The sequence below is a fragment of the Neofelis nebulosa genome, chromosome 1 (genome assembly GCF_028018385.1).
Source record: "Neofelis nebulosa isolate mNeoNeb1 chromosome 1, mNeoNeb1.pri, whole genome shotgun sequence".
NCBI lineage: Eukaryota > Metazoa > Chordata > Mammalia > Carnivora > Felidae > Neofelis > Neofelis nebulosa.
This window is the reverse complement of record NC_080782.1, coordinates 43,594,307-43,619,871: the sequence shown is the minus strand read 5'-3', so window position 1 is coordinate 43,619,871 and position 25,565 is coordinate 43,594,307. Positions and strand designations below refer to the sequence as shown.

Sequence of the window (25,565 nt, the reverse complement as noted above, 5' to 3'; positions counted from 1 at the left end):
GCAGAGGCTGCCGCTTGGGAGGGGTTCAGTAAGTGCTGAGGAAATAAGTGACTGAAGGATGATCCCTCCCACAGCCCAAATCACCTTCCCAGTTTGCCCCACCATTCATCCGGGGAGACAGCCTCTAGATCTCAGATTCATCTAGACTCTAGATCATAGATCTAGAAGATCCTGGAAGACCTTTTGGATCCTGGAAGAAGAGAGGAGAGAAGGAAGAAGGGAGGGAGCCACACCTCTGGGGGCAAAGAAGGAGATGAAACCTCAAATCACAGCGTTAGACCTAAGAGCACAATATTCCATTAAGTGCTAAGAGAACACAGAACCTAGAAGAGAGATTAATTAGGATGAAGGAATCCGGGAAGGCTTCCCGGAGGAGGTGGCATATGCCCTCCATCTTGAAAGATGGAGCTGTGGGGGCATTCCAAGCAACGGGCCAGCCCAGCAGAGGCTAGAAGGCTCAACGCCACCCCCACCCCATGCCCCTCCACCACCCCTACCCCAAGTCAAGACCAGATGGAAAGGAAGAGGGATGGTCCCAGGGGAGTTCCTCGGAACTGTGTATATTACAGGGCACATGCCCGGGACGGGAGGCACCGCGCCACTTGCCCGGGGGGCCTCCGGGTGGGTTACATAACCGCCCTCCGCCGGGGCCTCGTAATCGGCTGGGGACCCTTCTCCGCCTCCGAGTCCTCAGCCATCTGTCTGGGCCGCTTCCCTCTTACAGAAGAGGCCGCTGCAGCGAAAGTGAAGGCCAGCACCCTGTGGTAAATTCCCCACATTCCTTCCTCACAGAAAAATAAATAGCCCGGGAGAAGGAACGCAGGAGGAATGATAATGACGGCAGGGCTCAGTGGTGGAGACACAGAGCAGGGTAAACAGAAAGGAGCCGGAGCGCCCCACAGAGCTCCCCAGCCTCGGGGGACCGCTGCCTGTCCCCTGGAGGCCGCCTATCCGTCTCCTGTCTACCTGTCCCCCGGAGGCTGCCGGTCCCCAGAGGCGTGCTCATCCGCCTCCCCTGGCGGCTCACTGGGCTGCTGCCAACGCTCTCGGGTCCCAGGCTCGCTCACACTTGCCAAAGAAGGCCCTGGGAATCCCTGGGTCAGGGCAGGTGACAGCTGAGGGCAAGCTTGTCAGGACAGGGCTCCCCTGGCTTTTACCACTCAGGCTGCTGTCTACTGGGCACTTCTTATGTTCCAGGTATTCAGTTTTAATATCATCCTTACGTTGTTATGTTGTTTTCTTTTCTCTCTGCAAGCTGTGGCCTGGGGGTGCGGTTGAACCCATTTGACAGATGAGGAAACAGGCTCAGAAAGGTTTTGGGGAATCGCCAAGGTTATTTGGCCAGCGAGTGCTGTGAGGCCTCGGCTCCTGCCTCTCACTCCCACATCCGTTCAGCCTGCCTGCCCTTCCCAGAAAGCCCTCCTCTACCAAGTCCAGCCAGAGGTGCGGCCTGTGCGCCTCCCACGCCCTGTGCGGCAAGGCGTCCCGTACCGCTGGCAGGCTACTTTTAGTAAGTCACCTCACCTCTCTGGGTCGCAGCTTCCTCATCAGGAAAACAGGGATGATGAGATCTGCTTTGCAGAGTCGCTGCTGAGTACATGAGCTACAGCAGTGTGATTCCTACAATAGAAACTACCGTGCACACCTGAGGGGGATTTAACGTCAGCCTTTTGCACAAATCCACCTGTGCATGACTCTGCTGGGCTCAGGCTCTGTTCTGTCTGTCTGTCTCTCTCTTGTCCTCCCTTCTCCAGCCCTCTCTGGGTCTGGTCTTGCTATTCTGCTCGCAGTCAGACACAGCCCAACTTGCCCTCACCCTCACACCCCCTCCTCCCCCAGCATCCTGTCTGCAAGGGCACCCCAGCGTCAATCTCTAGCTAATGTGCTGTGGCAGAGAGAACCAGGTTTGAAGCCCACGTTTGCCTCTTGCTAGATGTAAGTGTCCAGGCCGCCCTGGAGTGGCCCCAGATCTAAGAGTCCTACAAGGGAAGGTGCAGCCAAGGCTGCTCCCACCTCTCCGTGCACAGCCCCACAGCCTGGAGGGCACTGTGGCCCTGGGTGTGCTGGAGGCTGCTGACCCTGCCATGCCCCCTATGCCATTCACCAATTACTAGGCCGGTCTGGCTCCCCTCCAGCAGGAGGATTCTGCTGCCAGAGGAGAGGCTAGATCACCCAGCGCTGCCCTCCCCTCGTCCCTCAAACTACAAAGGCAGTTTAGAGGCAAGTCTAGTCCAGAAGACTAGAGGCCAGGAGGTTTGGTATCTGTCCTGTCACAATTTGGGTGAGATGCTGGACTAGTTCCTGACCTTCTTTGGGCTTCAGTTTGTCTGTGTGTTCCAAGAAGGGACTGCGCTGGAGCAGTGATTCCTAGAGAACGGTGCCCCTATACCTCCAGTGGCAGCAAAAGGATCTAAACGGTACCCTGATAATCTGAAATCTTAAGAGTTATGTAAATTTCACATGTGTATTGGCAGAGGGGTATAATGAACACGTCAGCCCTGTGAAAGGCATATTACTGCTTAGGGAGAGGTAAAAGTAGATATTTCAGTAATGAAAGCTAGACAATTTAAAGGAAATAAGCATAGGTGGTGCATGGACTCATTCATTCAACAGATATTTACTGCACACCAACTAAGGGCCAGGCACTGTTCACAGCCAGGAAGAGTAACAGAGATCCCTGTTTGCATTCTGGTAGGGGAGCAAGATAATAAATATATGAGTAACTATACAAGTAAGTCAGAAGGTAAATGTTATGGAAAGAAATAAAGCAGGGATAAGACATCAGCCGATTGCATGGGGTGGGGAGTGGTCTGCAAAGGTAAATAGAGTGACGGAAGTCACTGAGAAGTCACGCCTGAATAAAGAAGAGAAGAAGGTGAGGGAGTGAGGCACGTGCCTGTCTAGGAAGAGAGAGCAGGCAGAGGCAACAGCTGGTGTTAAGGTCCCGAGGCAGGCTCGCACCTGGCAGGCTTGAGGACGGTGCACCTAATGGGGAGGTGGGGCACGGATGGAGAAACCAAGCTCTCTAATGGCCCTTCTACCGCCGCCCTTCAGGGTCTTAGAGATGCCCCTGCATTGCAGCCATTTGTGCACACACGGGCACGCACACCCTGCAACGCACGCATTCTCAATAGCTTCTTCATGCTGGCCAGAGCCTAGACTGCAGCCGTACCTCCTCCTGCTTGCTTCACACCTGCACTACAGGGGGGAAAGTGTGCGCAGGCTCGCCTGCACACCCACACACAGGGCGGGCAGAACCTGCCCATGACCTGCAAGCACTTGCAGTCATGCGGGTGAGAGACACAGGTCCTCAGGTGGCAGGCTGGCACGGATCCACACGCAGCAGGCATACGCCTCGTGGGAGGGCCCATGCGTTTCTCTCCCACCAGCCCGCCCGGTCTCCAGGTGACTGAGCTCTCAGACAACCCCTGCCCAGAGGGCACGTGCTGCTGTAGAATGTGAAGTGCACTGCTGGTGGGTCACATTCTCTTCTCCGGGCTCTCTGCAACTCGGCCATGGTTTCCTCTTTCTAGGGGTACATTAAAATCTACCACCTGATACTCAAATGTGCCAGTGGATTTTGTCACTCCGAAGAATGTCGCCCTTTCTCCCCATACTGCAATTAAATGGACAAGCCATGTAAAATGCCTCGGGGAGCACTGTAAATGCCACCAGCTGCTTCCAGCACCATTGCCTGTCACAATCCTGGTCCCTGGCTTCATCCTTTGAGGTTGCTTGGGGCGGCAGGGAGGGGCAGCTGAAGAGTAGGAAGAAAGGGCCAGACTGGGAGCCGGAGGTCTGGCTTTCAGTTTCAGTCTGGTCTCCAACCCATCATGAGGCCTCGAGCACATCTCCTCTCTGGCCCAGATCAGAAGCCTGTAGGTGGTATAGGATCCCTCGGGAGGTGTATCTCAAATGCACATTCCTGGGCTCCACCCCAGACCCAGACCACAGATTATCCACATTAACAGTCCCCCTGAGGGGTTCTGAAGCAAGACATGTTGGGGACCCACTGGGCCTGTGATTTTATAAACATGTTTATGGAAGTGAATTGACATATGGGGAAATGCTTGGAACACAGTTGGGTACCTAGCAAGACCCCATAATGTCAACAAAAAATGCACTTAAGAAAATATATTTATTTATGGAATCATACGCCATCCCTTGAACACGCACCCTTTTAAAGTTCTTCCAGCACCTTTGCATCCATTAGAGACAGAGGCAGAGCAGGAATTGTTACACTATTTTATAGATTAGGCACCTGAGGCAGAGAGAGACCAAGGGGCCTGGCCAGGATCTCCCAGAATCCAGGTCTTCAGCTCCCAGACACAGACCTTGGCTCAGTCTCATGAGATGTGCCAGCCACCCTGGGGCCTTATCCCTCATCCCCGATGGTTCTGATGTCCGGCCCACAATGCACCTGTCCTTCCGCTGCAGGTTTACGAAAACTCTGGACACACATGACTTCTCACGGCTCACTGAGAACAGGACAGCCTCAGATAGTTGAGTTCCTTAACTAGCCATAGTGTTGCTCTCACTGGGCAGGGCAGTGGCTTTCCAAAGCCGTAACGTTACATGCTACCATTTGACCTGGTGTGGTCCTTTCTCTTCCTGTCAGCCTGAGTTCAAACCCCAGTTGAGCAGATCACTACTTTGAGCAAGTCTTATAAATGCTGTGCCCAGTCTCCTCCTTTGTAAAGGGGTCTCCTAATTCCTACCCTGCAGGGTGAGTGTGAGGGCTAGGTCTCCTATGTGCTAAGCACCCGGTTTCAGGCCTGGCACAGAGGCTCCTGTGATGACACAGCACCATTAACTCATAGGCTAAAGTGTGAGTTGCCGGAGGCAGAGACTCTGCCTCATTGGCCAGGGTGCCCGCAGCTACTGCGTGTAATACGTGCTCAGTAAATACGTGCTGAATGAATGTAGAGATGATATCTCCAAAGCAACTCAGTCCTCGTCCCAGCTTACCATTCTATTTCCTGACCCATCTCCCAGCCTGGAGGCTGAAGGCACTGAGCAGGAATGGTCAGGGACAGAAGGGATGGGTTATGGGTCATGGGAAGTGCCCCCCCTTCTGCCAAGGCAGTGACAACAAGCGGCATCCGGGGAGGGCGGTGTTCTTGGAGCCCTGAATGTAATCCTGTTGACTCAGAGGCATAAATAATGCACTAGCATGTTCTCTCCTCACTACCCTGTCATGCTAAGAATAGCAGCAGCTACCCTTTCAGGAATTCCACAGGGAAGAGAACAGGACACCAAGATGGGGACGAGCAGGGAAAGACGTCACTAGGCTGTGGATGGTCAAGTGCCCTCCTTCCAAGCCCACCTTCCCAAATTCATAAGACAAAGGACCCTGGAGGTAAGAGTGGAAAAGGCTCTTAGAGGCACCTGGTCAGGGGCTCTCCAGGGACAAGGAACAAGCACCACCCCCACCCTCTTCCTGGTCTCTTTTCCTCCTCCCTTCTGATGCCCATCCTAATACACCCAGGCCTCAACCACCCCTCCACACTCCTCCCCTCCCTATTCATGTGAATAAATATAGAGTGGGTGGTTCCTTTCTTATGGGTGGTTTCCTATGTAAAACTTCAGAGAGAAAAGAAGATTCTATAACTTTTAATTTAAAAAAAATTAAAAAAAATTTTTAACTTTTATCTATTTTTGAGAGAGAGAGAGAGAGAGACAGAGCACGAGCAGGGGAGGGTCAGAAAGAGAGGGAGACACAGAATCTGAAGCAGGCTCCAGGCCCTGAGCTGTCAGCACCGAGCCCAACACGGGGCTTGAAATCACAGACCATGCATGAGATCACGACCTGAGCCAAAGTCGGACACTTAACTGACTGAGCCACCCGAGCGCCCCTAATTAAAAAAATTTTTTTAAGTTTAAAAGTGACTGACCTAGAACAGTGCCTCTCAAACTTTAATATACATTTAATATAATTGCTCAGGGATGTGGTTCAAATGCAGATTCAGATTCAGGAGGTCTAGAGTGAGGCCTGAGAGTCTGCATTTCTAAGAAGCTTCCGAGTGGTGCTGATATTGCATCCATGGGCTGTACCTCGAGCACAGAAAACTAGAGTATTTCCCTATGATGCAGACGGAGAAGCTGAGGCCCAGAGAGCAGCAGGGATGTGCCCGAGAGCATACAGCAGAGCTGGGCTCAGAACACAGGCCACCTGACTCCTAGGGTTTGGCCCTGAGGGGCTTTGGGGTTGGAAGGTGATGCTTGGTGTGGGGCAGGGGACAGACAGCAGTGACAGGCAGTCCAGGGGCAGGCCTCCATTCAGCCACGAGCCAGACCTCCTTGGGTCCACGGGCTCCCACAGGAGTAAAAGGAAACAAGAATTATCCTGAACAGAGGCACTCAGCTGGAGTGAGTAGCTAAGACCCTGCTCTCAGCAACCTGCATCTGGGCCCTGATGGGCCACCAGAACCTCGTGGAAGGCACGATGCATCAGGCAGCCATTAAACTGAGAGGATGAGCTGGCCTGATGAGCACTGTGCGTTCAGGTGTTGGGTAAAGCAGCTGGCGGAGTGCTGAAGGCCCCCAGGGCGGCTCTGCCAGGGTGCAGACCCACGGGAAAGAAGACAGAAGGCACGACCAGCCTCCCAGACCAGCACTGGGAACCGCTCCTCCTTCCCAGGATGGGCCTCGGACCCCTTGGCAGGCTCCAGGCCCTGCATGACCAGCCCTGCTGCCCCTGCACCCACATGCCTCAGCAGCGCTCCTCCTCTCCCCCCCATTGCCTCCCCGCCATACACTCAGGGCGGCGTGCTGGCCCTCCTTCAAGTGCTCAGACAGGGCCCAAGCACTTCCTCACCCCAGGGCTTTGGCAGTGGCTGCTGCTTCTGCCTAGAGCCCTTTCGTCCTTACCCTCTCTGTTGTCCCTTTCTGGCCACACTTATCCTTCAGGTCTGTTTACGGGTCTCAGGGAGGGCTGCCCGCCCTGGGAGACTGCATTCCTCTGCCTGTCCTCCAAACTCTCATTACATCTGTAATTCCATTGTATCTTTGAAGCGTCAGTCTGCCCTGACTGATGGTGGTTAGCAGCCCTGAGGGCAGGGACCTTGGCTGTCATTGCTCTGCGCAATCCCTGCCTCTGTGTGTAGGCCACGGCTGGGGCTCAATAAACATTTGTTGACGGGATGAGGGAATAAATGGATGAAAACACTGCTCACGTCACTACTGCAAAGCCTCCCACCTCCGTGGTTTCTGGCCCTGCTCACCCTGAAGAAATTGTACAGGACTGGGGTTGGCAAGATCATCTGCCTCTAGTCCTGTGCTCTGCCACTCTCCAGCTGAGGGGGCCTCACAGGTCATATCACTCTCCGAGGCCGGTGGGTCTCTCTCTAGCGCTCTTTTTGGGTCTAAATGGGCGATGGCATCTGGCAAAGGCTTTGGAAGCTATAAAGAGCTTTAACTGGTGGCATTACTCTGTCTGTGTTTGAGGCCCAGAGAGGGAAAGAGCCCCACTCAAGGCCACACAGCCAGTGCGTGGTGACACCAGACCCCACAGGCACAGCTTAAAGCCAACAGCTAAGCTTCAAGCCCACCCAGGCTCAGTGAGAGCACCATCTGCCTGGAGGCTGGGCAGGGGTGGAGGAGGGTGAGCATTCAGCCTCAGGCCCAGAGCCAGGGTGGGGTGGGCGGAGCCCCCAGCGGGAGCCCTGAGTGGGGCCTGGCAGCTGGGCATGGGGGAGCCAACTGGCACAGGCTGGGTGGTGGCATGCTTGTTCCCCATGCGCGTGACAGTCTATTTTTTAATCGGCACCCTCCCCACCCCCCAACTCCATGTGCCCTCCCAAAGGGCCCCATATCAGGAATTGTGTCCTGGCTGAGCCACCTTGGGGATCAGTGGGAAGGTCCCCAAGTCCCATCTCCTCTTGGAGCCCACAAGTACTAAGCATCCCAGAAGGCAGGACAGCAGGGCTCGGGAGGAAGAGTACCTCCTACTCGTGTGACCTCTGGCTGGTCCCTGGATTGTCTGACCTCAGTTTCCCCCATCTGTATAGTGATGGGAGGCATGCCAGACTCTGCAGGAGTTCACTACAACGCAAGCTCTTGGGATTCACTCGAGCTCCATGACACTGATGATGCCCATTCGTCAGGTTCTGGCAGAGCCTCCGTGCCCACAGCCCTCCCAGGGTACACTTGATCCTCCCTGACCTACTCCCAGGGGAGGAGGGCAGGTGGGGAGAACAGAGGCTCAGCTGGCTCAAGGGCCAACCTCAGAACCCCAGACCCTAGACCTCAGGTTCCTCCTTCCAGAACCTGAGGGACAGAGATGAGGAAGATCAAAGAGGAATCCTGTGTGTTCTTAAGCAGGTGGCCTGGCCTCTCTGAGCCTCTGGCACTCCATCTAAAACAGGAAAGATTGTGTTGTGCAGAAGTTAAGTTCCCAGGATTTGGAGCCACACTGCCTGGGTTTGAATCTGGCCACTCACCAGCTGTGTGACCTTGGGAAGCCCACTTACCCTCTCTGTGCCTTAGTTTCCCATCTGTAAAATGTTGATAATAATAGTATTTACTTCATGGAGTTGTTGACATGTAAGGAACTTAGAATGTCCTTGGCACATAGTAAGTAACCATAAATAGTAACCAGTTTTCAAGAACTTTGGTTTTTATCTGTCGAACATTCTTAGTCTCCAAGAGATTTTATTCCAGAAGATTAAGCATAAGAGTCTCAAGTCAGCTTACTCTCCTGTCTGTGAGGCTCATCCAGCCTGCCCCTTCCCAGTTCCTCCTGTTGGCCCCATGTTTTCGGTGTCTGCTGAGCTCTTTCACCCCCATGATCCCCTCGCATCCTTCCTACCCCATTTCAAAGCAGTTCAGAACCCAAGCCTGAGCCCCAGAGGAAATAAGTGATTTGTCCAAGACCACCAGCCAGTCAGCTAAGACTGGAGGTTCAAGTATTTGTTCCTGAAGTGCGGTCCAGGCCCTTTTCCACTGTGCTGTGCCTGTCCTCCTGCCATCAAAACCTGTTCCTGGCCAAACATCAAAAATTTATACTGAGATGTGAGTCTTGAGCTAGAGTCTGTCTCCTCAAAGGCTTGCTAGTTTAACAGAGATCAAAACATGACCATACTATTTAATAAGTAATACTTATCTTTTTTTTTTTTTTTTAATTTATTTTTGGGACAGAGAGAGACAGAGCATGAACGGGGGAGGGGCAGAGAGAGAGGGAGACACAGAATCGGAAACAGGCTCCAGGCTCCGAGCCATCAGCCCAGAGCCTGACGCGGGGCTCAAACTCACGGACCACGAGATCGTGACCTGGCTGAAGTCGGACGCTCAACCGACTGCGCCACCCAGGCGCCCCATCTTTTTTTTTTTTTAAAGCATTTACCATCATTTAATTTCAAAACAGTAAAGACAGGGCTTATTATTTTTTCTATTTACCGATGTGGAAACAAAAGCCAGAGAGGTTATATAATAGGGTTAAGACCTCCCAGCCAGTCGGGAGGGGAACCCAGGGGTCTAGCCACCGTATCTGTGTATCAGCCATGCAGGAAGCAGGTCACATAGGAGTAGACTGAACTTTGTTTCACCTGCCGCAGCCCTGGGAAGCTGGACAGGGGAGGGTAAGGGAGGGGAGTCATAGTCCTATAAGACACTGCCTCACCAAGTGGAAAAGATGAAGCTAGGAGGCAGGAATTTCAGGCAGTGGCCAGTTGGTAAAGATTTCATTCTGGAGAGAGAGGGCTTTTGTAAGCCTCTGGAATTACAGGGCCTGGAGGCCGTCCCCACATTGATTCCCCCCTCTGGCCACACTGGGTAGCGATTGAGCCCCAGTATCTAGGGACAGTTCACAAAGGACTATGAGCTCACACATACACAGGCCTAACTCAGCAGAGCCCAGCCACTCCTCTGACCAGAGCACAGGCCTATGGCTCCTTTGGGTCTGCAGCCTGAAGCCGTGAGGGATGAAGGCATTTTCATAACCTAGAGCCAATGGCCACCCCATCTCCACCCCAGCTCCTCATATAAACCATTTACTGTCCTTTGACATACCCTTCCTTCCAACCAAATCCCTCCCGTATCTCTAGATCCAAGTTTTGGAGGTACCTCCTCCATGAAGCCAGCCATGACCACTCCTTCAAATAATACTCAGGTCTCTACTCCAATGGAGTGAGGGAGGCCTTCCCTAGCCACCAACACAAAGTAGCCCCTCCAACTGTTCTCTATCTTAGCAGGATGGGTTAAAATAAATAAATAAAAATTATATATATATATGTATACACACACCACTTTTATCTACCTGAAAATACCTTATTTATTTCTTTGCTGTTCTTTTTCTTGTCTATCTCCCCAGTTAAAATGCAAGCTCCTTGAGGGCAGGGACCTGCCTTGTTCACTATTGTAACCCTGGTGCCTAAGAACCCACCCCATCTCATTGCTATCCAGGGACACTGAGGTCTCCATAAAGAGCAAGGGATTCACGCAAGGTCACACAGCCAGCAAGCGAGCAGCAGAGATCAGCTTAACACCCAGGTCCCTGCACTGCAGCCCAGGGCACTTGGCCATCCCCACCCCCACCCCAGTTGACCCTCTGCTGGCCTATCTAGTCACTGCCTCCACATGACAATGGGGGACAGAGCCTGCAAATCCTCCACCCGTCCACTTCCCTGGGGGCCTGCAGTTCCCCCAGCTAGGCAGCCCTGCCTGCTTCCCCCTTGGTCCCTCCCTTCCTGGCATCAACAGCTCTGATGAGCTCATGTCTGGAAGCCTGGGAGCTGCCCTGAAGGAAAAGGTGCCTCCCAGGCCAGGCCCCTGGACCTGCAGGTGTATACAGCTCCCTGGGATGGCAGCGCTGGCAGGTGGAGGGAGTGTGCTGACCCAGGCCCAGTCCACCTCCCAGAGCTGAAAGTAGGCTCAGGGTGACAAGTGTCAACCACGGACACAAGGCACGGGGTGACAAGGACATATAGAAAAGTTTCCTCCTGCACTCCTCTCATTTTTCCAGATGCTCCTCTGCCCCTCGCCCCTCCCCTATCAAGGAGCTGCTCTGTCCCAAGAAAAGGGGGCTCTGCTGCCTTCTACTCACAGAACTACCCTGGGCAGATCTCATCCCCTCCGCAGCCTCAGTCCCTCCAACTCTAGAATGGGGAGATTAGATCAAGTGCTGACCCAAGACGCTAGGGCTCAGTTGAGCCGCAGGCACCTGAATGCCACAGTATTTTTTTCTTTTTTTCACCTTAGGGGAAGGGCAATAGCTAACAAGAGAGGGAAGGGGCTAAAGGCCTTATTTTAACCATTAAAGCTGATTCCAATCACAGCTTAATTTAGGTGCCAGCTTAATTTGGGGAGGCGGGGGGGGGGTGTCTAGCCACCCTGCAGGCCACCCTGAAAACAGTGGGAGCCAGGTTAGCACAGCAGCAAAACACTTGCCTTTTGGAAGTTCTCTGAATATCAAAATAGAGTGATTCTAGTCCGTTCCCCTTGTACAGATGGGGAAACTGAGGACCAGAGAGGAGGAAGAACCAAACCAAGATCTCATATAGAGACAGAGGCAGGGGACCCCACTCCAAAAGGCATTTTCGAACTCCCTTGAGAAGTCCCATCCCACTGCTTGAGGTAATATGGTGGTTGGTTTGTGGCTCTGTCCCCCAGCACAGGATGGGGGCAGACCTGGGGTTGGTGACAGGCTGGTGGGCACCAGCACGACTTCCAGTCCCTGACCCCAGCATACCCTAGTCCCTCTGATCAGTGTCTAGCCTCACCCTACACCCTGCAACATGACAGGGGTGAGGCACCCTCTGACCGCCCCTCCACCCAGCAGGGTCACCGCTGTCTCTAATGCAGCTGTCCCCTCAGGGGTCACTCTGCCCACCCTCTCACCGCAGAGAGGACAGGGACTCGCCTCCAGATCACACAGCAAGTTGGTTTATTCCAGTGCCACTTGTCAGTCAGAATAGGGTGGGAGGTGGGGTGGTCTGGTGCTCTCCTGCTCACTCTTGTCCCTTGTAGACAACCCAGACATGGAACACAGGGGGCCCTGGTCCCAATCTAGGGTAAGCCCATAAACTGGGGTGGGGGTAGGGAGCAAGGGAGACCCTTCCCTCCCCCCCCCCCCCCAGAGTCCTCAAAGAGGTCTTGTCAGGGCCCGGTTGGAGCCCCTGATCCACAGTGCAGTGGTTAGGAAGGAACCCCGCCCTCCACTCACTTCACCTCCATGGTCTCTCACCTTGGCAAACTGGGGAATGGTCGGGGCGTTGTGAGAATCTGCTGTAGAGCCCTTAGGACAGTTCCTCCTCTGCCCCCAGGCGCTCAGGAAGGGCCTCGATTTCCCCAGGGGGTCCTGCCGGTGGTCCCCGCGGCGGGAAGGTCCCGCGTCCCCGCAAGCCTCGCCCTCTCGGCCAGAGCACTGCGCCGCCGCCCCGCCCGCGGGAAGTGGGACGCGAAGCCAGCACACGCCGTTCTGCTACCCCACGGGCGCCCATGTTGGTCAACCCGGCCCGAGCCCAGCCCGCCTTTCCCAGAGCCGGCTACGGGGCGCAGACCCCTCGGTCTGGTGCCCACCCGTCGGCCCGCGCTGCCCCGGCCCCCGATGTGCTTGCGGGTTGGGGCTCGAGGGCCGGAGCCCCAGCGCAGCCCCGGTAAGTAGCTTCACCGCGTCGGGGCGTCCTCCCGCTCCGGGGCTGCTCGAGAGCTTCGGGATTTCTCCAGCGCCCCCTCCCACCCCGCCCCACGGTACAGATGGGGAAACTGAGGTCCGGAGTGTAGCAGCGACTCAGCCAAGGTCACCCTGTGCGCGGGGGACCGGAGCCCAAATGTGCCACCTCCACCTGGGCGGCACAGGGAACAGCACAGGTGGGAAGGGGCGAGGCCCGCTCGGCACCTGCACCCCCGCCCCGCCAGCGCCCCTCACTCACCTCCAGCCGCCGCGCGCGGTCCCCGAGCTCACCGGCGCCGTCGCCTCCGCGCACCTGGCTGCGTCCGTCAGTGCGCCCCGCCCCGAGCCCCCCGCCGCCCCCGCCCCCGCCCCGCGCCGGGCGCCCCTTCCGCGTCGCCGCCGCCGCCGCCGCCACCTCCCAGCGGGCTTCTCGGGGACCCAGAGCTGGGAGCCCGGAGCCGGGAGGGCTGGGCGGGCGGGCGAGCCGCGCTCCTGCCGCCCGCTCCCCGGGGCCCTAGCGCCGCCCCGCCCGCCGCCCCGCCCCGCCCCGCCCCGCCCCCGGAGGTGCGACTCCCTCCCCCGCGGGCTCGGCCCCGGGATCCTGGCGGTCTCCCTTTTCGCCCGCTTTCCTTCCCTGTGCTACACTCTGCTGCCTTGTTGTGTCTCTGTTTCCTCCTCCTTTTTTTGTATCTCCAGGTCGGTCCCTAAATCCCTCTGCTTTCATTTCACCCAGTTCTTTCTGTCACTCCATCCATTTCAGCTGCCCCTCTTCTCCCCCCACCCCATTCCTCCAACCACCCCTCTTTTAAATCTTGGTGATTCCGGCCCCATAACTGACACCACTCCCACCTCTCCAGCCCCTTTCCTTTCAGATCCAGATGCGGTGCACCTCAGGCCCATTTTCGCTCCCCCTTCTTAGCTCTGGTGATTAGAATAACTGTCTACCTTAGTAGGACTTAGGCAAACGGGGACTGAGGAAGGTCGTCGCCTCCCCGCTGGCCTGGGGCCATCCCCTGACTTCACTGGTAGGTCAGCAATAGGGATGCTGTGTGGCTCCTGAACTTCAGTTCCCCATCTTTTTATTGAACTAAATGCCATTTAGACTGAGCTCAGCAGAGCCCCATGACAGTGGTCGGTGTGCATCAGAATGGGGGGGGGGGGGGGGGAGGAGGGGGAGATGCTGTTAAAAGCGGAGATTCCCACATTCTAGCACATCCTCCCAGTGGTGAAGAGGCAGTGGGCTTGGAAACAGTACTGATAACAAGCACCCTTCACACTCCCACCAATTTTGAAACAAAAGTAACTGCACTTGGAAAAATGTTGGCCTGGGTTTTCACCAAAGTTTCCTGGGGTTCCAAGTACCCCACCCCTTCAACCAGGGTGGTTCCACTTTCATTTGTCTTTCATATCAAGGTTCTGTGTTTAGACTCCTGCTAGAGGAAGTCAGCCATGGGCTCATGTAAACCCACCCCACCCCACCCCACCAGAGGTTCTGTGAAACACTAAGCTGCAGGTGGCCTGGGTTTGGGACATCCCCTGTCCCCAGTGGGCGGGCTCAGAGTGCGGGAGGTCAGGTGACAGAGAGGCAAACCCTATCTGGCTGCTCCCATCTCTCTTCACTGGTTGGCCTCATGGTCTGCAGAGAATTCCTCTGCCCCCACGGCTGCTCTTGTGCTGGGGCCACCACAAGTGGAGGTGGGAAACATGGAGAGAGAGGGTCCTGGGGACGGGCACCAGGCAAGGTATTGCCTGCCTTGTAAGCCCATGTGCTAGGAAAGTGGCTATAGTCCAGCCTGTGGAAAACCAGGAAACAAACTGTGTGGGTGAGAGAGAGAGAGAGAGAGAGAGAGAAAGGGAGTGAGGGAGGGAGGAGAGAAGCTAGAATTACTGTGTGGGTGGGTATGAAAGAGAAAGAGATGGGGAAGAGGAAGGAGGACAGAAAGTGGTTCAGTCTGTATGTAGGTGTTTGACGGTGGGTGTGCAAGAGTGGATATGCCTACAGGAGAGAATGTGTGCATGCAGGAGAGATTTTAAAGTGTGGGTATGTGAGCAAAAGAAAATAGAAGAGCATGCTTTTGACCTGTATCTGAGGAAAGGAATATGTGTACTAGTATGTTTTCAGGCGGGACTGTAGCTGTGTATGCAAATCTGATACATGTCATGTGTCACAGGTGAAAGGTAGGCATACCTGAGTGAGGGGTGTGTGTGTGTGTGCTCGTGTGTGCCCCACGTGTGGATAGGTAGGTGTCTGAGGGCATGTACATGCATGCATGTGTGTGCAGATATGTGATTATATACACATGCGTATCTGCATAAGAACATGGTATGCATATGTCTGTGTATGCACCCATGGGGGTGTGAACATGTGTGTGGGTGCACGGGTGAGGTATATGTGACCCTGTGAGCCTTGCTTCTGCACCATTGCCCTCCTATTATGGTCACTATGGAGTGTGGGATTGAGAGGGGGTGTGGATGGCATCCTGCCCAGCCTCCTGCTTTTTCTACCTTCTCTCGCACAGGCCTAAAGAGCAGGGATCCTGTCTTTGGCCCAGTAACCACTGTCAGCTCTTACCATGACTGGGGGTTCCTCTGCCTTAACCATAGAAACATGGTCGGGGCAAGGTGCATCTGACAAGCCAGATCCACACCTTCATCCCCACCTTAGAGGCTCGGAGCAGTGTCCATTCGAGTGGGAAAGGCCCCCAAGCCCTCTAGATGGCCTGGGCCCCCAATGACAAATGGCCTGGAGAGGGGGGAAGGCAGCTCTCCCAAAGCCACAGACGAAGGAGGGGCTGGATCAACAGTGGGTCCCAGGTCTCCCTAAGTGTATCCAAGGGGGAGGGAACGTGGCTTGGCAGAATCCCCCACCATCCTCCAGAGCCTGAACAACCTTTTTCCAGCCCTAGGTGGGTGGAAGAACACAGCCTGCTGCCTTGTTTCCATGGAGACAAGGCAGCACAGAAGGTGGTTGAAAGCATGGGCCTAGACCTCCTGGGGTTCAAATCTCCGCTCCTCCACCCACAGGCCTGAGACTCTGACAAGTCACTTAAAGTCATTGTGCCTTAGTTTCCTCATCTGTGAGGCAGAGATAAGAAAGGCGTGAACTTCCTAGGGGTGTTTAGAGGGTGAAATGAAGTGACCCATACAAAGCAATTAGCACAGCGTGTGGCAGCTGAACTGGGGGGGGGGGGGGGGTTGGTAAAAGCCCTGGGTTCCAGCTCTAGCTTCGCACCAACTTACTGCGTGACCTGGGGCAAGTCTGTTACCATCTCTGGGCTTCGGAGTCTCCTCAGGATTATCTACACAATCATCTCCGTGAGCCCTGCCAGTGTTGACCAGCTGAGACCTTGGGGTGAGGACGGCGGCCATAGCTCAGGGCTGTCTTGGTGAGCCGTGGACCAACTACCACCGGCGGAAGCCCAGCCGTGAGCCTTACGCACTTGCCTTCTCGTATCTATTCTCTCACGTTGGCAGCAGCTGACGGCAGGAGACTTGAGCCGCAGGCTGCTACCCCCATCATCTCTCTGCACCCCCTGCTCCCCTAGCCTGCCAAGGACCCTGTTCTGCCCTGCCCAGCTGGTACTCAGGCTTTAGAGCAATGGCACCACGTACCCACCCACCCCAAGTGGTGGGTGCCCAAGGCCGAAGATGCCATGACCCATACTTAAAGCTGCCAGGGAGCACTCAAGGGAGGCAGGTATAATTGCGGAAGGATGGGTGTAATTGTCTGAAGATGCTTATATTATAATCCTTTGGCGGTACTGGGAGGAAGCTTTAAAAGGAAGCCCTAATCCACTAATAACCTGGCAGCCCCACAGGCCTCTTCCCTCCGGATCTCCAGGCAGAGAGAAAGGACTCTAGCCACTCCCTTTCCCGAGGGAGCAGAAAGGCCAGTGTGGGCTCTGACGCACGACCACCCGGATTTCTCCTCTCCTGCGAGACCCAGATTCCTTCCTGCTCACACCCGTGAGAAGACTTCCCTGAGACATCCTCCTGAGGTCACTCCTGCGCCCTCTGTCCCCAGAAACGGTCAGGACAGAACTGGAGACCATCTGGCTGGACGTCAGAGAAAAAATGAACAAGACCGTGATCATAGTCTCAGCTCCAACACTGACTGTGTGACTTTGGGCAAGGGACTTGGGTCTCTGAGCTTCAGCTGTGTCACCTGTAAAAGGGGCAGAGTGATACCTGCCTTGAAAGACTATACGGTAAGATCGACGAGAATGAGGTACTAAGAAATGACCTAGCTCTGTGTGAGAGGCCAACAGGATTCATTAAATGTGGCCCCTCTCCTCCCTTCACCCATGGTCTCTTCCACTCCAGGATCTCAGCAGACAGCACACTCCCCTTGTAAATCCAGAATACAGCGATGGCTAAGAACAAAGTCCCATATTCAAAAAACTCCGTGGTTGAATCATGGCATAGCGGCTTACTAGCCAGGAGTCTTAGATAAGTCACAAGACACCTACGTTCTTTGAACCTCGACCTTCTCATCTGTGTAATGGAGATAATCATAGTATATCCCTCATGGGGATTACTGTGAGGTTGAGTGAAGTGATGTATATAAAGCTCTTAGCCCAGTGGGCTTAGCACATAAGGGCTTAACAAATAGTAGCTGTTATACTGTGGAATTGAGGATTATTTTAATTATTATTAACATCTGTCACGGGATCACCTAACACTTCCAAAACACTACCCCAGTCTAAGATCACTGAAACCTCATAATGGCTCTGTGAGGTAGAGAGGCTCCTATTTTTGTTTTGTTTTCACAAATGAAGAAATTGCAACTCACTAAGGGGAAGCGATTTGCTGGGGTTTGGCTGGTTCGTATCAGGTCCAGAACCAGCACCCATGTCTCCTGACCCTCAGCCGTGGTCTGTAAGAGGAATAGGAGGAGGTCCTGGGGCTTTCAGGCTCTAAGGGACCTGAGTTTGGGCTACTCTGGTGTGAGGGCCCACCTCCAAGTTTAGGGCTGCTGGGCGCTCCTGGGGTCCTCCTTCTTCTTGCCCTAGATGCATCGAAGACATCTCCTGGATCCTGCCCAGCTTTCTGTGTGACCCAAACATGGGGGAATTGGTGGGGTGTGGGGTGGGGATGGCCATGGGGGGTGATCAGAGCCTGGAGAGAATTATTTCAGAAAAGAGAGTGGGCGGGACGGCTGGTGCGATGCCAGCCAGGGCGGTAGCAATGCCTGCAGAGAAATGAGGTGTTCCTTCAGCTTCCTGACGCATTAGCCCTCCCAGGCCTGTGTCCCCCACACGCCCTGTGCCCCCAGGATCTGCTGGCAGCAGCTGCCTTCTGAGCAAGCATAGCCTGGCTCACGTCCTCTCCATCTGGACCCACTTCAGTGTTTCCATGGGCCCAGGCAATGGAGGTGATTCAGTGCGGGTTTCCCTGTCCCGCCCTGCTCTGCTGGCTCCTGACTCCTGCAGCCTATAGGAAAATTATCTCCCTCCCTCCCTTCCTTCATCCCCCTCTCCCTTCCTTCCTTCCTTTCCTTCCTTCTCTTCTTTCCTTCCTTCCTTCTCTTCCTTCCTTCCTTCCTTCCTTCCTTCCTTCCTTCCTTCCTTCCTTCCTTCTTTCCCTCTTCCCTCCTTCCTTTCCTTCCTTCCCTTCCTTCCTTCCTTCCTTCCTTCCTTCCTTCCTTCCTTCCTTCCTTCCCTCCCTCCCTCCTTCCCTTCCCTCCTTCCTTCCCTCCTTCCTTCCTTTCCTCCCTCCTTGCCTGCCTTCCTTCCTTCCTTCCTTCCTTCCTTCCTTCCTTCCTTCCTCTCTTCCCCTCTTCCTTCCCTACCCCTCTCCTGTCTTTCTTCCCTCCTTCTACGTTCCTTTTTTCCTTTGTTCCTTCTCTTTCTCCATTTGTTCGTTCACTCCTTCCTTCCATCCAGTGAATACTGAGCTCTTCCCTATACACTGTCCTTGGGTCCTCACTTCAGCCCAGGTGACACGGGTCCAGCTTTTGTCATCTCTAACAGATGGGAAACTGGGGCCTGGGTGAGGAATGTGGGCCCAGCTCAGTCACCAATATGCCGAGAGACCTGGAGCAGTCTCTTCCTCACTCCGGGCCTCAGTTTTTCCATCTGTAAAATTAGGAGGTCAGCTTGGATCAAAGGCTTCAGTCTGTACCTCAGAAACCCCATGAGGGCAGCAACCATGTCTGCTTTGCCCGGTGCTGTGTCCCCAGCACCCTCAAGTAGCCGGCACACTCAATATGTTCAATGAGAGGCAGTCCTGCCCCTTCATTGCCTGGAATCCAAGGCCATTTGTTGCCACGAATGATTCAGGGCAGACAGAGTGAGGGATGGACTTTCGTGTAACCAGGCATGATATCAGGGCTTTCTCTCCCTGCTTTCTCCCGTGTCCCCCTTGGCAGAGAAAAGAGTGGGCATAGATGTGGCACGGAATCCCAGTCTCCCCTGTCTCCCCACAGTCTGTGGGACTGTGACAGACTGTTATGGATCATGGGAAGATATTGTCAGGAGACCTGTTGGGGTCCCCAGTGGGCTCTGGCAGTCCAGGGGAAAAGGGACGTGAGCTTACCTGGTTTCTGGGCAACCCTGGGCCCCGCGCTGCAGCTGGGGCCGGGGCTGGTTGTCATCACCAGCTGAGCCTTCACCGTGCTCCCGTCCTGGCCGGCCTTGTTATCATGCTGGGACCCCCCTTGTGCTTCTCTGGAGTGTCTGGGTGCCTGGATGCCCAGGGCCTTGGACAGCTCTGCTGCCCCCTGGGTGGCCCTACAGGCAGAGCTGTCCCCATTCCTGCTGGCCACCCTGTCCTCATCCAAGTTCGTGAGCCCTGCCTCTCCCTGAAGGCCCTCCTCACCGCTGCTCTCCTCAGCCTCCAAGGCCAGACACCTGTAGCTCCCATCAGGGATCCGGAAGGTGCAGGGAGTGGGCCTGTCTTCGCTGGGTCCCAGGGGCGCAGGTGGGAGGTGGGGACCCAGCATGGTGCTGCCTCTCCTTAGAGACACACAGAAGTGGGGGCCAGGCCGGCCACCTGTGCAAGCACGCGTCTGTGCTCCTCTCCGGGGGTCTCTTCTGGCTCTCTGCAGCTTTCTCTTCTTCAGCCAACTCACAGAGCTGCAGCAAGGTCCAACTGTGGGGTCCTCCTGGGCTGGGTTGGGTGGTGGACCCCCAAGCCCTCCTCTCAACCTGTGTCTGGTCTGTGAGGCTCTCCTTCAAGATGATCTATCTGCACGGGGAGAAAAGAAACAGCAGATGAGACCGTATGCTGGGTGTTCTGGGCTGAATTTCTGAGACTTGTCCACCTTAAGGTGGCCCTGAGAACTGGCTGGGGTTTGGAGGTACAGGACAGGTCTCACACACCCACAGCCAAGTCCCAAGCTTCAGTCATTCGACATCCCAGATGTTCACCATATCCTTATGCCACCGGACACTTTATTTGCTTACTATTTTCCACAAATCAACTTTAAATAACTTAACTTCTATCACTTTAGACTTATCTTAAGCCATAATCGCAGGAAAACCACAAGTATGTCACGCTAAGTCATTTCCCCCCCTAAGACCCATTAAATAAATATCTAGTTATTTAAAAATACTTAACTGGGCACCGCCTAGAAAACATTCTCTCACATGCCAGAAAAGGTACATACACCACAGGAATCACAGGAGCCGTGGGGCGGAGGACCCAAGACTGGGGCCAGGGGGCCACGGAAGAGGCTGTGTGCACCAAGGGGGACGGGGCAGCAATGTGCTTGTGTGCCCAGGCTTTGAGCTAGAACCCCAGCTCGGCCACCTGCCTAGCTGCCCTCTCTGAACCTCAGCTTCCCTGTCTGCAAAATAGGAACTGTACCATCCCCATGGAGGACTAAGTGAGAAAATACGTGCAGAGGACTCAGTATGGTTTTCGAGACGTGTTGGCTATTCTTTGACTTCGCAAAAACGTCTTGAGCTTTTATTGCCAGACAACATACAATGGGGGATAAAGAAGATACGGTATTCCGATTCCTGAAGCCTTAAAATCTGGTGGGGGGAGTGGCGAGTGATAACAAGAACCATAATAATAACAGTAGGATTATTTATAAATGTTAACAGTGATGATGGCTTCGGAGCGAGGGCATGTGGGATGCGGAGAGGGGTGCGTGGGAGAGGAACCTGGGCGGGGAGAACTGGCTGGCCTGGGAGGCAGATGGAGAGTGGGTGTGGAGGAAGAGGGAGGAGCCTAGGCGCAACCAGGTTTGTTGCTCTGGTGATGGGGCGGGGGGCGGGGGGGTCGGGGGGGGTGATTTCGTTAATAGAGATCGGGAGTCCATGTCCCAGGAAGGGCAGTAGAGCTTAAGATGGCCAGTGGCCACGTACACTGGGAAGAAACCCTGGGATTTATAGATCTTGGTTAACAGATTCCACCTCCGCTTAGCGGTGTGAACTCGGGCAAGTATGCACACTCCGAATCCCACTCGTCCTGTTGCAAAATGGGGAGAGAAGAACCCCCCGCCTAACACACACATACACACACACTCACAAACACACACACCCTGGCTGGCCCATGGATAGTGAGAACCCTGAGTTGTGAAAGTCTGGACACTGGTGACCTCGGGGCTTACACTGACCTTACCTGCTGTGGTACTTGACCTGGAGGTCATGCCTCCACCCCCAGACACCCTTACCACCCCCCCACCCCCACCACCACTGAGACCAGCAGGCTGGGTTAAGGCCTTGGCTTCTTGGTTGGAGCTGTGCCAGGAGAGTGTGGTAGGTAAGAGGCAAGATAAGCACATTACCTGGCCCTGGGGCAAACCAGTGCCAACTAGGGAAAGGCCAACAAGCATCAGGATTGGAAAGATAACAGGCACCTGTTATAGCAGCCGCAGCGGAAGGGAAATCAACACAAAGAAGCTAGCCTTCTGCCCAGAGAAGAACGGCCACTCACGGTATTTGAACACCTACGCCATACTGGGCCATTTGCTCAGGTTGTGGAGATAAATCATCACCACCACCCCTTGAGAGGGGTACTGCTATCTCCTTTCAGAAGTGAGGAAACTGAGGCTCAGATAGCAAAGTGACTTCTGCCTAAGTCACACAGCTAGTAAGTGACAGGGCTCCATCTGTCCCCAGCTCTGACACCTTGACTGTGATGGTGGACACAAAGAGAAGAGATGGCTCCAGGGCCCTTCCCTCTCCATGCTTTTTTCGAACTCACCAGCTGCTGCCAGATTTCTGCCACTAGAGAGTCACAGAATCCTAGAATCTCACGAAGAGCCAGTAGAATTCTGAAAAGACCTAACTGGCCACGCGACCTTGGGCAGATGCCTTTTGTATTCTGGAGTCCGTTTGCCCAAAGGCACAATGGCAGGGTTGAGCCACATGATGCTGGAGGGTCCATCCAACGTTGGCATTGCAGGATGCCATGATTCTAGGCCCTTGGAGCCCCCCTCCCCCGTCACCACCGCCACCCACACCATCACAGAGCCAGATGGCAACAGGCAGGAGTGGGTGTGGGGGGCAGGGCTCTCCCTGACACGCCACAGGGGCCTCGCCTCGCTCTATCTCTGCTTCTGTTTTGCTGTATTTGACGGTGGCCACGGTTTCCAGGAAAGAAGAGAGAGGCGGAAGAGTTAACTTTCCGCCACCCACACAAATATTTTTGGCCAGCGTTGTCTTCACGCTGCCAAGCCAGGAGGGAGGGGTTGGCAGGAGCACTCCAATTCAAGTCTCCCTCCTGAGGAGGGAGGACTCCCAACCCAGCTGGGGGGCCTGGGCAGGCCCCTTGCGGCCTGAGCCCTGGAACACCCACTGAGCTCAGGAGGCCAGGGCAGGGGCAGGGTGGTCAGGACCCACAGCAGTAAGGGCAGCTGCTGCTTACTGAGCATCTGCTAGTGTGTGGCCAAGCCTTTTACCTAACACTCCTGGGGGGCGGGTGTGTGAGTGCTGTCTACAGATGAGGAAACTGAGGCAAGAAGAGGTAAATTCCAAATCCAGAGGCACACGGGTGGTGAGTGGTAGAGCAGGATGTGAATTCAGCTGCTTGGTCCTGTGCTCTCACCCTCTGCTCTCAGTGGCTGCCGACTTAACTCCGGAACCCCTGCAGGGGGCCTGTCTGTGTGGGCACATCTCCAAATGTGGGTAGGAGAGAGCCAGTTCCAACCTTGGCAGCAATATGGGGTGGGGGGATCCTCTAATGCCAGCTCCCTCAAATCCACATCCCTCATCTGGCCACAGGCTCTAAGGGCACGGAGGCTCGGCAGGCAGGGCCGACGCAGAAGGCAGCAAACCTATTGTCCTCTTCTCCGAAAGGGCCACTTTCCCAGGGCTGGGAAGAACTCACCCAGGTCCTACGGCAGGTCAGATGCAAGTCTTGTACTAGGACCCAGGCATCCAGGCACCTGCCTCCAGCTAAGCCCTGCTCCACCCCAAGGGGTCAATTTCCTTCCTCCCTCCCCTGACCTCCAGGAGTCCAAACAGGGTACCGAGCTGAGCTGAGCATCAGATGCTCTATGGTCCCCGTGCATACAGATCTGAGGGGCTGCCGAGACCTCCTGAGAGTGGGCCCAGGGAACATGGCCTTGGGAACCTCATGTTCTTCCTGCTGTTCCCTGTGTGATGAGGGAAGGACACTGGCTCTTTGGGATCAGATCGGATTCAAATTCTGACTCCGGCATTCGGTGGCCACCTGACCCTGGGCGAGTCTCTTCATATTTCTGAGCTTCAGTTTTCCCAGCTGCAGAATGGGTTAAAATAGGGCCTATGTCCAAAGGTTGTTGTAGGGATTAGTTGGAAAACATAGGCTGATTCCTTCACTCAGCAGGGAATGAAGGAGCACTGCTGTATTCTCACCTGCTGGGCTCTAGGGATGATGGACAGCCAGGCGAGTGTGCAGCACTGACCTCCCCTGACTCCCCTGGCCTCTCACTGGCCTCCCCTGACTCCCCAAATGCAGTGCCCACAGCCTGCTTTGTGGCTTCAGGGGAAGGTAGAGGGAGTGAGGGGTGCGGAGAATCCGTACATTCCAGGGGTCAGAGCATGGAGAGTCAGTTTTGACTGTCCCAGTGATTTAGTGAGTCATGTTGGGGAAATCAGAGTAGCTGACTCTATAGTGGGGACATGGAAGCAGCAGAGAGGGGAGGAGCAGCCCAGGAAGACTGGACCCTCATTCCTCTGAAGGCCTTTTTGCCCCGGAAGTCTCCACACCTGGGCTCCCCACCTGCAGTCTCTTCCTGTCTCCACCCTCTATGGGGTCTAGTCCATTCTTCGAAAGCCCAGCTTTGAATGTCTTGCTCACTTGCTCAAGGACCCTCCATGGCCCCCCCATTGCTCACAGAACTTAAAAAAGAAACAATTGCAAACAAAGGGAAATGCAGATTCAGAGGCAGATCTCATGATTCTTGGCTGAGGGGAAGGAAGGAGGGCTTCCTGGGGATGATGACGCTTCAGTTGGATTTGAAGGACCTTGATAGGAAGTGCTTGGCATTCTGATGGATGGAAGAAACCATCCATCCATCAAGGCCCATTGAAGGCAAGAAGGCAGGCCGATTTGGGGATGAATCTGGAGAAATATGTGGGCCTGGAGAGGCTGAGGCTAGGGTACATGTGGCAGGGCAGAGGGAGGTAAGGCTGGAAGACCAAAGTGTGACAGCCTTCACTTGCCTGGACTCTCTCCTCCTGGCTTGAGAGGTGATGTAGAGGGCGGCCCTATGGGACTAGGGGAGCTATTGCAAGGCCGAGTTCTTGGGGTGGGGCTGGGAGGAGAGGATGGGTGGCTGGAACAAGGGCTGGCGTGCAGGGATTCCTGCCAGAGGAACATTTTGGAGCAGTTTCCTCAACACCTGGCACTGCGCCAGGCACATAACAACAAAGATAATAGTTGATGTTTATGACGTGTTTACTTTATCAGGTGCTGTTCCAGACACTTAGTGTGCAGTAACTCATTCCCTCCTCATCACAACCCTATAAGGAGGGTGCTATTATTATCCCCATTTTACAGATAGGGAAGCTGGGCCTACGTGACTTGCCAAGCTCACACAGCTAGTAAGTGGATGAGTCAGGGTCCATCTCCTGATAGTCTAGCCCCAGATATCACTCTTATCCATAAGGCTGTACTGCCTCAATAGTGTAATTAATACTGAATGAATGAATGAATGAATGAGAAGGAAGGAAGGATGGGAGGGAGAGAGGGAGGAGATTATCTCCAACATCTGGTACATTGCCTGGCACAGAGTAGCCACTCAATAAATATTTATCAAAATAATGAGTGCGAGGTGACCAAGGCATTAGCTTTATGTATAGCCTAGGGGCACAAATGGACTTCTCCTGGGGAAAGGGGTAAGTCAGATCTGGTGCAAAGGGCTCATCTGCCTACCCCACCCCTGCCCGATAGCACCTCAGCATCAGGAGTAGTTTGGGGGGTAGTGTCTGGCCCATCCAGAGCTGAGTTCCCCCATCACTAGGAAGAGATCTTCTGTTGTCCTCAAGAATCTGAGCTGAGAGTATGTTCCCGTCTTAGTGCTTCTCTCCAAGGAGGGGATGGGAGCCCAGGTGCGGGGTTTCTTCCTTATGGTTCCAAAGGGGGAATCCCAAGCCCCCCAACCTCTAGAACAGCTGGGCATGAGGAAGCCCAGCATTCATGATTATCTTGCTTTATGTTCTTGGAAGAGTCACTTCCTTCCAGTGGGGCCTCAGTTTCCCCAGCTGAAAAGGCCTTGGGCAGAGTGGTGGTGGGGATATTCACAGGCAATATTGAAACTATCCCTGAATTCACCCTGTCCCGTCATTTTCCAGTGATTGAAGTCAGCTCCAGAGAGATATGCAAGTAGTGGCCACACATTACTGACTGACCCCTCCTTCCAGTGCTGCAGGACAGATTGACCAATCCTGGCCTCCTTCCTGCCTGCCTCAGCCTCCAGCTATCACTGCCCTGGCTGCCCAGCCTGCTGTGACCTCTCTTCCTTCCTCCCTACGTCTCTCCTCTCCTCTGTTCCCATCCACCTCCTGGGGCAGATGGA

General features: G+C 54.7%; 1 protein-coding gene across 3 annotated transcripts in view; it reads right to left on the bottom strand.

Moving 5' to 3' along the window:
- SYNPO (synaptopodin) overlaps positions 1-25,565 on the bottom strand; it is a 68,472-nt gene that overhangs the window by 18,118 nt on the left and 24,789 nt on the right. For 2 of the 3 annotated variants that reach the window (XM_058720242.1, XM_058720245.1), the window contains exon 2: positions 19,148-19,798. In XM_058720242.1, coding sequence (XP_058576225.1) covers positions 19,148-19,553 — 406 coding nt within the window. In that variant the 5' untranslated portion in view covers positions 19,554-19,798. Of the gene's footprint in view, positions 1-12,869; positions 13,347-19,147; positions 19,799-25,565 lie in introns of those variants that run through there. The other variant, XR_009259024.1, reaches the window with a different exon arrangement.